General features: G+C 39.2%; 2 protein-coding genes across 4 annotated transcripts in view; both read right to left on the bottom strand.

The window, feature by feature from the left end:
- TDRD5 (tudor domain containing 5) overlaps positions 1-12,620 on the bottom strand; it is a 93,594-nt gene that overhangs the window by 55,456 nt on the left and 25,518 nt on the right. For all 3 annotated transcript variants that reach the window (XM_007109038.2, XM_007109036.2, XM_007109037.2), the window contains exons 4-5: positions 10,739-10,822; positions 4,955-5,011 (exon numbers count right to left, since the gene is read on the bottom strand). In XM_007109038.2, coding sequence (XP_007109100.1) covers positions 4,955-5,011; positions 10,739-10,822 — 141 coding nt within the window. The remainder of the gene's footprint in view (positions 1-4,954; positions 5,012-10,738; positions 10,823-12,620) is intronic.
- Positions 6,566-7,536, bottom strand: LOC102983823 (uncharacterized protein C1orf131-like). The gene has a single exon (XM_028488603.2). The coding sequence runs from the start codon at positions 7,534-7,536 to the stop codon at positions 6,673-6,675; it is 864 nt and encodes a 287-aa protein (XP_028344404.1). The 3' UTR covers positions 6,566-6,672.

Genomic DNA, 12,620 nt, shown 5'->3' with positions numbered 1-12,620 from the left:
TTCATTTTTTCTCCTTACCATCTTTCTCTCATCACAATTACACATATGTTAGGCCACTTGGTATCGTCCCACAGGTCTCTCAGATTATGTTTTTTTTTTTTTTTTTTTTGGCCATGCCACACGGCTCACAGTACCTCTGAGTTCCCCAACCAGGGACTGAACCTGGGCCACAGCAGTGAAAGCACTGAATCCTAACCACTATACCACCAGGGAACTCCCAGATTCTGCTTTTTAAAAATTTTTTTTTTATTTTCTCTCTCTGTTCTTCAGATTGGATCATTTCTACCAATCTGTTCTGGGGTTCACTGATGCTTTCTTCTGCCATTTCCAATTTGTTCTTAAGACACTGCAGTGAATTTACTTCAGATATTTTATTTTCAACTCTAGAAAATCATTTGACTTTATAATTTCTTTTCCTCCACTGAAGTTTCTTATCTGTTCATTTAGTGTGAACATATATTGCTTTACACTCTTCTTAATGTGGTTTTAAGAATTCTTTAAAACCTTTTTGCTAACTTCAACATCTGCATCATCTCAGGATCAGTTTCCATTGATTATTTTTTCTCTTCACCAAGGGTCACATTTTCTTGTTTCTTAATCTATCCAGTAATTTTGGTTTCTTTCCTGAACATCATAATAGGTAAGCTGTAGAGACTGTGGGATCTTTTACAGTCCTTTTAAGAGTACTGCTTTTTGCTTAGTTTTAGCTGGGAGTTAACTTGACTAATCTTAAATTCTGACTCCCTGTGGTGGGCAACAGCTGAAATAGATTCAGTTCTCTTAGCCTTACTAGGCTGCTTTGAGTCTGCCCCAGGCATGTGTAGTTCAACAGTCAGAGATTTGAGCAGAATTTATATGCAGAATTTGATGCTCCCTCTCTGTAGCTCTCTCCATCCTATGATTTCTCCCCTAATTTTTCAGCTGCTTATGTAGCTCCAAATCAGAAGCCAGTAAAACTTCTGATTTCTAGCCAATCTCCAATTCCAAACAATGTATGGGGCCTGCCATCAGGCCAAAATCCAGGCAAACAAAAAGGTGCTGTTCCCTCCTCCAGGTGCTGACTCCTTTACAGTTTCTGCCTGCTTTTGGACAATTTCTAGTACCTTCAGAGAGTGATTTTGCATATTTTGTCCAGAACTTATAATAATTATCTTCAGGATTGTTCCAATATAGGCTACTCAGACGTAGTATTACCTTAATTTATTTGCATGCCTGAGTTTCTCACTAGATTTCAAAAACCTTAGTGACAGAGCCTTTTATGCCTGGATCCCCAGTGCCTCCCTCATTTATTTTGACTTTCAAAATGTTCCTCATTTTTACCTACTGTTTTTCTTAGGGCATTAGCTGTTATATTTTTTGCTCTTGTAATCTTTGAAGTTTAATCTTCATTTCTGAAATGATTTTTCCTTTTATTTATAATTCTTCCCTGAGTACTGTTCACCTTATTTCCAAATTCGTGTAATTCAGATTTATGTTGTTCTTTCATGTTTTGTATCACTTTCTTAATATATATTTTTGAAAAAGTAGGTTTCAGTTTTGATCTTTATTAGGGACATGTCTTTCTGACATGCTTTTATTTTCAGTAGATATGTTATTCTGCTCCTAATCTCTTTTTTTCTTAAGACAATGATGCAATTTGACCCTGATCCTCTTCTGTTGAAATTCACTGAATTGTGAAATTCATTTTCCTGACTTACAGGACATCATTCTGGATTGCTTTCTGCTTCACAGAACTCCTCCTTCCATTGTTTTCATATACTGTTTAAAAATACAGTAGGTTAATTTTGAAATTTCCTGGCTCTTTTCCCTTAATACTACTTACATCTAAGACTTCTCTTTCTACTGTCTGTAACCTGCTCAATTTTTCATTAGTGTCTGTAGGGAGCTCTGGCTGGTCAGTTTCAAGAATTCACAGGAGCTATGGTGCTCCAGCCCTATTCAACTCTTACCATGAAACATTCTCTGCTATTAGATAAGTCAAAATATCATCCAGTTTCAGCTGCTGTTTTCAAAATGGTTTGCTGTACATTCTAGTGAATACCTGATGGCTATTTTGCAATTCTTTTGTCCCTAGGTCCATCAGACATTGGCTCTCTTGCTTCCCTGTTTTCTCCTGGCACAGACATTGATATTATGAGGCTCTTGTGGCTGCTGCTGATTACTCTCCAGCAATTATTCATGGGAGATATATTACCCGATTTTGTTATAAATATTGTCTGTGGATTTTTTGTTTTGCTATCTAGTTTCTCTGACTGTTATTACATGGCACTTCAGGGAGATCCAAAAACTATGCTGCCACTGCACTATCTTCCCTTCAATTAGCAATTTAACAAAGGATCTTGAAAGAATGGCAGACTGGTGCCCAGGTATTTCAAGAGGACAAATCACACAGGTAGCTTTTATAACATGTTGGATAAATAAAGGGTTAGTAAGTGTTACTACAAGTTAGAATAAAGGTTAAATTAAATCTATACTTATTATATATTTCTTATAACAATGTTGAATTTCTGCCGAAGTCTTTTTACTAAGAAGGGCAAAGAGCTTCCCTGTAACATTTAAAGGTTTGTTTTACAGACTCACAGACTTAGAGAATGAACTTATGGTTAGCAAGGGGGAAGGCAGGGTGGGGGAAGGACAGATTGGGAGTTTGGGACTGACATGTACACACTGCTATATTTAAAATAGATAAACAACAAGGACCTACTGTATAGCACAGGGAACTCTGCTCAATATTCTGTAATAACCTAAACGGGAAAAGAATTTGAAAAAGAATAGATACATGTATATGTATAACTGAATCACATTGCTGTACATCGGAAACTAACACAACATTGTTAATCAACTATACTCCAATATAAAAACAAATCCTATTTTTAAAAAAAGGTTTAATTTCTCCAAGATTGTTGACTTTTAATCTTAACTCCATGAATTCTTATTACAGGAAGCTACTTTTGCTAAAATGTTGTAGAAAACTATTCACTTTGAGTTGTGAATCTGGCATAGGAAGTTCATTTTTACACATAAATTTTGTGACAATTAAGTCATATTCTATTACTTTATTCCTCTATTTTACACTTTATTTTTATTTATTTATTTATTTTTGGCTGTGTTGGGTCTTCATTGCTGCGTGTGGGCTTTCTCTAGTTGTGGCAAGTGGGAGCTACTCTTCGTTGCGGTATGCGGTCTTCTCATTGTGGTGGCTTCTCTTGTTGCACTGCATGGGCTCTAGGTGCAGAGGCTTCAGTAGTTGTGGCACACAGGCTCAGTAGTCGTGGCTCGCAAGCTCTAGAGTGCAGGCTCAGTAGCTGTGGCGCATGGGCTTAGTTGCTCCGAGACATGTGGGATCTTCCCGGCCCAGGGCTCGAACCCATGTCCCCTGAATTGTCAGGCAGATTCTTAACCACTGAGCCACCAGGGAAGTCCCTACACTTTATTCTGTAATTTCATTTCTAGATAAGTGACTTGACTTGTTAATCCAAAAAACGTCAAGACTCTTTGTTTTAGCTTTCTTTCATGGGCCTATTTGAAATAAACTTTTTGGCTCTAAAAGATTCATTTCTTTAAATTCACAATGTGAAATTAAGTTTTCTCCATCACTGAGGGATGATATACATCTTTTCTAAGTTTTCTTTTTTTTATTCTACTATGAGTTTTAACAGTTATCGAATTACTATGTGGCAGGCACTGTTCTAATTACTTTATTTTAAGCCATTTAAACTGACAAAACTCTATAAGTAGGTAATATTATTCTGACTTTACATATCATCTATGAAATAGCACATAGAGGTGATGTATCTTAACCATTATGCTATGTAGTATCTCACAACATCCGTGTTCATATGTACAAATATGTGATAGTGTTCATGACATAGTAGTTAAGAGTTAGAATAGTGAAGCCAGACTGCCAGGGTTTCAAATCCTGGCTCCACCCATTACTGGCTACCTGACCCTACTTTTCTGTGCCTCACTCTGTTGTGAAAACGAACTGCTATAAGAAAGGCATTCCAAATAGAGACTGGCACACCTAACCATTTTTAAAAATTGGGTATATAGCAGTATCTGAATTATCATTCTGCAATGTGATTTTTTTTTCACTAAAACATAATTGTTCCAAAAATGATTCATGTTGCATGGATGAAATCTAGTTCATTTATTTTATGTTACATATTACTCCATTGTATAAATGTCAATCTCAATTTATTTATCCATTCTCCTACTGATAGCCATTTAATTTGTTTCCAGTTTTTTACTACGCTGCAATGTGCGTGTCATATGTATGTTTTCATGTGCACATGTTTAAGAGTTTCTCTAAAGTGTATCTGTAGAAGTATTAATAGAACTCCTGAATCATCAGGGGTGCATATCCTCAAGTAAAGTGATATTGCCAAAATGCTCTCCAAAGGGGTTTTGTCCCACAAGCAGTATATGAGTTATTCTGTTTCTCCATATCCCCAATGACACTTAGTATTATCAGACATGAAAAATAATTTTTTTTTTTTTGGTGGTACACAGGCCTCTCACTGTTGTGGCCTCTCCCATTGCAGAGCACAGGCTCCGGACGCACAGGTTCAGCGGCCGTGGCTCACGGGCCTAGTCGCTCCGCGGCATGTGGGATCCTCCCCGACCAGGGCACGAACCCGTGTCCCCTGCATCGGCAGGCAGACTCTCAACCACTGCGCCACCAGCGAAGCCCGAAAAATAACTTTTATTCTTTAATAACTTTAATATAACAATAGTGGTAAAAATATTCTTCCTATGCATAATGAAGTATTTATTAAGAATCAGATTCTTAACTCTTTTAGTAAAGAAGAGGCCACCAAAATGCAAAGCAAGATGTTTAAGTTCTAGAGCATAGACTTGGAGGATCCAAGGAATAGCAACAAAATTTCTATCAATCATGAGAAACATAAGCAAGCCATAAAAAAACATGGTTGGTGAAAAAGAAAACACTCACCTCAAACTCTCCAAGAAGTTTAGAAATAAGTAAACCCTCTGGAAACTTGGATACAACCTAATAAAGAGAAAATTGAAATACAATATAAATAGACACCACTGGAATGCTGGGTGACAAAATATCAAAATAAGAAAGTATAAATTTAAATAGTAACAAGGCAAAAATAACATTATTGAGTGAATGAATTAAAGTCACAGTATTGTTTTAAAAATCAGTTTCCAGGTTTTTTTAAAAACTATTTATTTATTTGGCTGCACCGGGTCTTAGTTGCGGCATGCAGGATCTTCGATGCGGCGTGTGGGATCTTTAGTTGTGGCATGCAGGATCTTTTTAGTTGAGTCATGAGGGATCTTTATTTATTTATTTATTTATTATTATTATTTTTTACCACAAAAGTTGTATTTTATTTTATTTTTTTTATTTTTATTTTTTTTGTGGTACGCGGGCCTCTGACTATTGTGGCCTCTCCCGTTGTGGAGCACAGGCTCCGGACACGCAGGCCCAGTGGCCATGGCTCACGGGCCCACCCGCTCCGCGGCATGTGGGATCTTCCCGGACCGGGGCACGAACCCATGTCCCCCGCATCAGCAGGCGGACTCTCAACCACTGCGCCACCACGGAAGCCCAAAAGTTGTATTTTATTTATACAAGTTCTTACAAAGTAGATTTTATACACTTTAGCTAAAAATCGAAAATGCTTTTCCCACAAAACAACTGACAAATGTTCACATTCTTAGTTCTTTCATGATATAGTAACATTAAATCATTTTTAGAAAATTAAAAAGCAATTTTAAGCTAATTGTTAGCATCTACAAATCCGTAAAATTATGAAATATCTACAAGCAAATGTACAAAACACCAGTGAAAGTGAAACTCGAGTGAACCTTGATGGAGAATATTAAGACATTCTTCTCAGTAGTTCTGAAACAGGAGGAAAGGGGGCAGGGCACAACCTTTGAAAGAATGACATAGCCTGAGGACACGATATAAACTGATTAGAACCAAATGGGTCCAAGATGGCAAAAGCGTGGACTTCCACTAGACCTTGAGCTTCAGTATATGCTCACAGTAACACATCAGCAAGCTAAATGACACACCCACAGGTGCCATGACAGTTCCAAGAGCGACCACAAGGGTCAAAAAGAGGGCGGCGGCCCAATTCCTGGAAATCCCCACCCCTTCCCCAAAACAGCTGGAATACTCTTCCCACTCATTAGCCTGTGAAATTACCCACCCCTATAAAAATGGACAACCCCAAACCCTGGTGCCACTCTCGCCTTCTGAGATGGCCCACACTCTGTCTGTGGAGTGTGTTTCTCTCTAAATAAATCCACTTCTTACCTATCACTTTGTCTCTCACTGAATTCTTTCTGTGATGAGACATCAAGAACCTGAGCTTCATGAAGTCTTGAGACCAGGTGTGTGATCTCAGTTAAAAGACTATGGGTTCAAGTCCCACTCCGAGTTACACAGTTTCAGTTTTACTTCAGAGTCACATTGCAGTTTGCCCAACATGGTTATCACCAAAAAAAAAAAAAAAAAAAAAATCAGACACTTCAGCAGATAGAAATTTTATTATTTCAATTTGATTTTGTTCCCTAAAATAAAAGAGCAGTCTATGAAATATGAAATAAATAAGAATAATCTGGAAGTCTTGTAGGGGTCCAGTTTCAGTACATTGGCACTTTCCCATTTCTCTCTTTATTTTATAAAGTACTTCATTTAGCCACTCCGGAAGAATTTATTTTTTTGATATCAACTTGGCTCAGAATCAGTGTCCCATTTTTGAATTTTCCAACCTGTCCAATCCGTCCACTTGACAAAATACTGGGAGCCGATTTCTTCTTTTTGGATTTCCTGCCTTCCTGTCCTTTCCTCTTCTTTTTCTTGAAAATATCTGTGTCCTGGGCCGTTCTCTTTTCTTTTTCCTTTGCTGACTTTTTTTCTTTGATTTGCTCCTGTAAAACCTTGTAATTCACATAACTGTTTTTGGGAGGCTTAGCGCCCAGCATAATGGCACGTCCCTGCTCCAGGATTCTCTCCTTTCCTTTTCCATAACCTGTGATCCCAAACCGGTGCACTTCCAAACGAGCCTTTTCTAAGTTAAATTCTTGTATATCCACATCTTTCTCGAGGATACTAGTTTTGGTCTTTGTGTTCTCGTCTTGATCAGGCTTCTGTTTTCTTTTTCTACTTCTGCTGTGAAATTCCACCACTTCTACTGGTTCCCTGTCGTTCCTCAGGGGAGAGTGGGCTACTGCAGCACTAGAGACTACAGGTCCTGAAGGGAAACCACCAGGGGTCATGGCGGCAACACCCTGCAGCTCTTCCTGGGGTTCCTGGAAGAAGCTGGAAGCACTCTTCCTCTGGCCTCTGACAAGAGATACAGGTTGGAGATATGGCTCTGCTACCAAGGCTGCTGGGGTCCCCATATCTCTTTTCTTCTCTCTTTTCTTTCTGATCCTTTTCTGCTCTGCTTCATCTTCTGTCTCTCCAAAGTCGTAGAGGTTCTGGAGCAGAACGTCCAGAAGGGCCTGAGAACCGGGAGGCGCAGAGGTGGCTAGCCCAGGCTCCTGCACCATCATGGGGCCTGGCCGGGCGTGGCGGGACAGCGGGGAGTGCGCGGGACTCCGGGCGCATGGCGCCCACTTCCCATGAGGGATCTTTTAGTTGTGGTATGTGGGCTTTTAGTTGTGCCATGCAGGATCTAGTTCTCTGACCAGGGTCTGAACTCAAGCCCCCTGCATTGGGAGCGCAAAGTCTTACCACTGGACCACCAGGGAAGTCTCAGTTTCCAGTTTTAAAAAAAGTTATAACAACCAAAAAAGGCAGTGAATTCCAATATTTCCAGACCTCATTCTTGCATAATACTGCAATGCCACAACTCCCCAGAAATTCCTATACATAGTTCTTTAGCTCAGCTGACATAATTAGCTTTAGCGCACATAAAATATTCTATGGCATAATTTCAAGCATTCTAAATGGCAGAAAAGAAATACAATGCACACTATAGAAAATGTTGGAAAGCATAGTTAAGCAAAGATAGTAGCCATTGTTGTCCATATGCACATAAAAATACCTTTACTAAATATGAAAATAAGGTCATTACTTCTCCAGCTTTTTAGTATCATATCACAGACCTCTTTCCATATCAGTAAATATAGATCAACATGTTTCCTAGTGAAACTGAACAGGACCCTGTTGGGCTCCTAGGCACAGAAGCCTTTCCATGTCCCCCATTGCTTGTAGGGAACAGACTTCAGCCTCCATGACCGTACTGAGTTGCAAAGGGCAGATATGAACAGCTGCTAATCTGGGAAGGGAAGGGAAGGGATGCAGAGTCAAGGGAGAAACAGCCAAGAGAAAACAGTGCAGCCTTGGAACAGGGTCCTGGTTCTGCCTCAAGGGATATACATAACAATGTCTTTAAGCTCTTCATAGGATTAAAACATAACAAATGGAAGATGTCAGCATTCTTCATACCAGAGAAGACAACCTGAGGCCAGACTAAAGGAACCAGAAAAGCTCATCAAGAAGATTACCTGAGATGAGATTAAAGGAATGCAGGCCCTTCACACACCCTAATCTTATCAGCAACCCCACCCTTGAACTGTTGCCATAAAACTCCTCACCAAACTCCCCTGGGTTGGGACACATAGTTTTCAAGGCATGAGCCTGCTGTGTCCCCCTTTGCCTGGCAAAGCAATAAAGCTATTCTTTTCTACTTCATCCAAAACTCTATGTCTCCGAGATTCAATTTGACACAGGAGTACAGAGGTTGGGCTTTCAGTATCATTAGCTATAGTTTCTTCAAATAGTCAATATAATAAAATTTATTTATTTAATTATTTATGGCTGTTTCCTATTTCTCATCATCACAAATATTGCAACAATTATCTTCATACTTGCATTTTGCACACTTGTGCAAATATTTTTAGGATAAATTCCTAGAAGTGGACTTGTTCTATCCCAATAAGGTATAAAAAGCTTTGTGTTTTCCTACACCTTTCCAGATATTATATCTTATTAAAAATTCTAATTCAAGCTTCAGAAAAATATAAAGTAAAATTATTCCAAAATCCTATGACCCAGAGACAGTTGTTGCTGCATTTCAGAAAACATCCTTTCAGGGCTTCCCTGGTGGCGCGGTGGTTGAGAGTCCGCCTGCCGACGCAGGGGACACGGGTTCGTGTCCCGGTCTGGGAAGATCCCACATGCCACGGAGTGGCTGGGCCCTTGAGCCATGGCCGCTGAGCCTGCACATCCGGAGCCTGCGCTCCGCAATGGGAGAGGCCACAACAGTGAGAGGCCCGCGTACCACAAAAAAAAAAAAAAAAAAAAAAAAAAAAAAGAAAACATCCTTTCAGAAACCTTTTTATGCACACACATACTCACATTACAGTTTTTACATGAAAGGACAATACTAAACGTGCTATTCTATAAAACTTGTTTTTAAAGTCCAACAATATACCAAGAAGATACTTCCATGTAAATTAATCGAGATACACCTAAACCTTCTTATGAACCACATGATACTCCCTAGTTTGGGTGGATAATGTAAGCAATTCTTTTTTCAATGAATGCTTAATTTTTGTCTAATTTTTTGTTACCATAAAAAAAGTCATATTGAACATCCTTAAATAAATAAATGTTAATAAGTAAATGTTGGACACTTAGTCAAATGTCCAAACAAAAAAACAGGGCCTGAATGCACCAAGGTTTTTGCATTTCTCCCAGTAAAACCACAACAGCTGAAACAGAATAAAATAAGGCAGTAAGAGTTGTAACGATACTCTTGACCATTCAAATCAGAATTAACAGCTCCCACCAAAATTTTAAGCATACATACCCTTTGGCCCAACACAAAACAGCCAAAGAGCTTTCACAAATTAATAAGGAGACACAATAAAGGCCAAAGACATGAAAATGGCTATTAAGCATATGAAAAGATGTTAAGTATAAAAATCAAGAGGTATAAGTTAAAACAACATGACTGGATAGTGACATTTTACTGTCAGTGGGAGTGTAAATTTGCTCAAACCTTTTAGAGGGCAATTTAGTAATATTTATCAAAACAAAAATATTCAATACCTTTGGCAACTCTACTTCTAGATAAATGTTCAAGGACATTAACTGCAGCATTTTTTAATAGCCAAGGCTAGAAATAACCCAAATGTTAATAACAGATCTCATAAATGAAATACGGTATACCAACACAATGGGATACCATGCACTGTTTAGAATAATACTTGACATACATACATATAAAACTGGTATTGGAAAGATCTTTAACTTTTAACAATGATTTATTAGGGTGAGGGGAAGAAAAGAGAATTTTTGGAGTAACTTACATTTTCTAAATAATTTTGAGAACATTAAAAATGTTTAGGGGCTTCCTTGGTGGTGCAGTGGTTGAGAGTCCGCCTGCCAATGCAGGGGACATGGGTTCGTACCCCGGCCTGGGAAGATCCCACATGCCACGGAGCGGCTGGGCCCGTGAGCCATGGCCGCTGAGCCTGCGTGTCCGGAGACTGTGCTCCGCAAAGGGAGAAGCCACAACAGTGAGAGGCCCGTGTACCGCAAAAAAAAAAAAATGTTTAGGAGTATGAAATTTGTTTTTTTCTAATCTTAAAAGATTAGCCACTCCATTTTTAATATATTAGAAAAGATCAGGAATAAATATAAAACTAAAATATCTGTAGGCAAATTAAAATTAACCACAAATGATTCCCAAATGTATAATCAATTATTCTCATCCATTTCCCAGAAACAGCAAACACTTACAAATTTTATCTTATGTTTTAGCTCTGGATTGATAGTCCCTCCAGGTCCAGTCTGTGCAATAACTGACTTGAAGGTATTCTCCAACTATGAAAAAAAGAGGAAAAAATTTTCAAGTTACAGTCAAAAAAAAAAATAGTCAAAGATAAATCCGAACAGTATTAAAGGAAACATCTATCAAAGGAAACGTACGTCAATCAAATGAAAGAATAGTGTTCCTAAGAGGCACTGTAACATTTCATACCCTATAAAATACACTTAGAGTTGATGGAACCTTTTTTTAAATATATTTTTTAAAATTTTTATTGGGCTATAGTTGATTTAAAATGTTGTGTTACTTTCTGCTGTACAGCAAAGTGAGTCAGTTATAAATATACATATATCCATTCTTTTTTAGAGTCTTTGCCCATATAGGTCATTACAGAGTACTGAGTAGAGTTCCCTGTGCTATACAGTAGGCCCTTATTTGTTATCTATTATAGAGTAGTGTGTATATGTCAATCCCAATCTCCCATTTATCCCTTCCCCACTTCCCCCCTGGTAACCATAAATTATTTTCTACATCTGTAACTCTATTTCTGTTTTGTAAATAAGTTCATTTGTACTATTTTTTTAGATTCCACATATAAGCAATATCATATGATATTTGTCCTTTTCTATCTGACTTACCTCACTCAGTATAACAATCTCTAGGTCCATCCATGTTGCTGCAAATGGAATTATTTCATTCTCTCCTTTTTTTAACATATAGACCTTTTAATGTAGAAAGGTTTGAGGGTTTTTTGTTTGTTTGGTTTGGTTTTTTTTTTTTGGCCACGCAGCTTGTGAGATCTTAGTTCCCTGACCAGGGATCGATTCTGGGCCCTCAGCAGTGAAAGAGGGGAGTCTTAACCACTGGACCACCAGGGAATTCCCTCGTCCTTTTTTATGTAGTTGGACTCTTTATAAAACTAAACACTGGGGCTTCCCTGGTGGCACAGTGATTGAGAGTCCGCCTACCGATGCAGGGGACACGGGTTCGTGCCCCGGTCCGGGAAGATCCCACATGCCGTGGAGCGGCTGGGCCCGTGAGCCATGGCCGCTGAGCCTGCGCGTCCGGAGCCTGTGCTCCGCAACGGCAGAGTCCCCGCAAAAATAAATAAATAAATAAATAAACTAAACACTGAAAATTTCCAGGATAATTAACATTCTCTATAACAATTAGATTGAGTCTTCAATTACAAAATCCCATACTCTTTCTTTTTTTATGCTTTTATTTATTTGTTTTTTTACTGCATTGGGTCTTCACTGCTGCGTGCGGGTTCTCTCTACCTGTGGTGAGTGGGGGCTACTCTTCATTGCAGAGCACGGGCTTATGTGGTGGCTTCTCTTGTTGCGGAGCACAGGCTCTAGGCATGCAGTTGTGGCTCAGCAGTTGTGGCTCGCAGGCTCTAGAGCACAGGTTCAGTAGTTGTGGCGCACGGGCTTAGCTGCCCCGCGGCCTGTGGGATCTTCCCGGACCAGGACTCAAACCCGTGTCCCCTGCACTGGCAGGTGGATTCCTAACCATGGCGCCACCAGGGAAGCCCCCAAATCCCATACTTTTACCCAGTAAAGATTTTTGTTACTAACTTTCTTCTGTTTATAAAATTATTCAATGTTTATTAAACACATTATTTAATGCAGGTTAGAGATGGGATGGTGGAAGGGCCCTGGGAGCCAGGAATGAGAGTGAGCCAGGGCACCGGTGGAATGTCTTGCCTTAAGGAGACAGGAAGGAGAGCTCTGCTGTTGTAGTAGAAATGAAGAAGGACCAGTAGGGATACAGAAAGGCTCTGTAAATGTGGGGTCAGCAGGTGGAGAGAGTTACTATCTGATAGCTTCAGTATTCTGTGAGTTCAGAAGC

This window comes from Physeter macrocephalus, chromosome 4, assembly GCF_002837175.3.
Source record: "Physeter macrocephalus isolate SW-GA chromosome 4, ASM283717v5, whole genome shotgun sequence".
NCBI classification, from domain to species: Eukaryota; Metazoa; Chordata; class Mammalia; order Artiodactyla; family Physeteridae; genus Physeter; species Physeter macrocephalus.
Note: the sequence above shows the minus strand (reverse complement) of the source record. Positions and strands in the feature narration are given on the sequence as shown.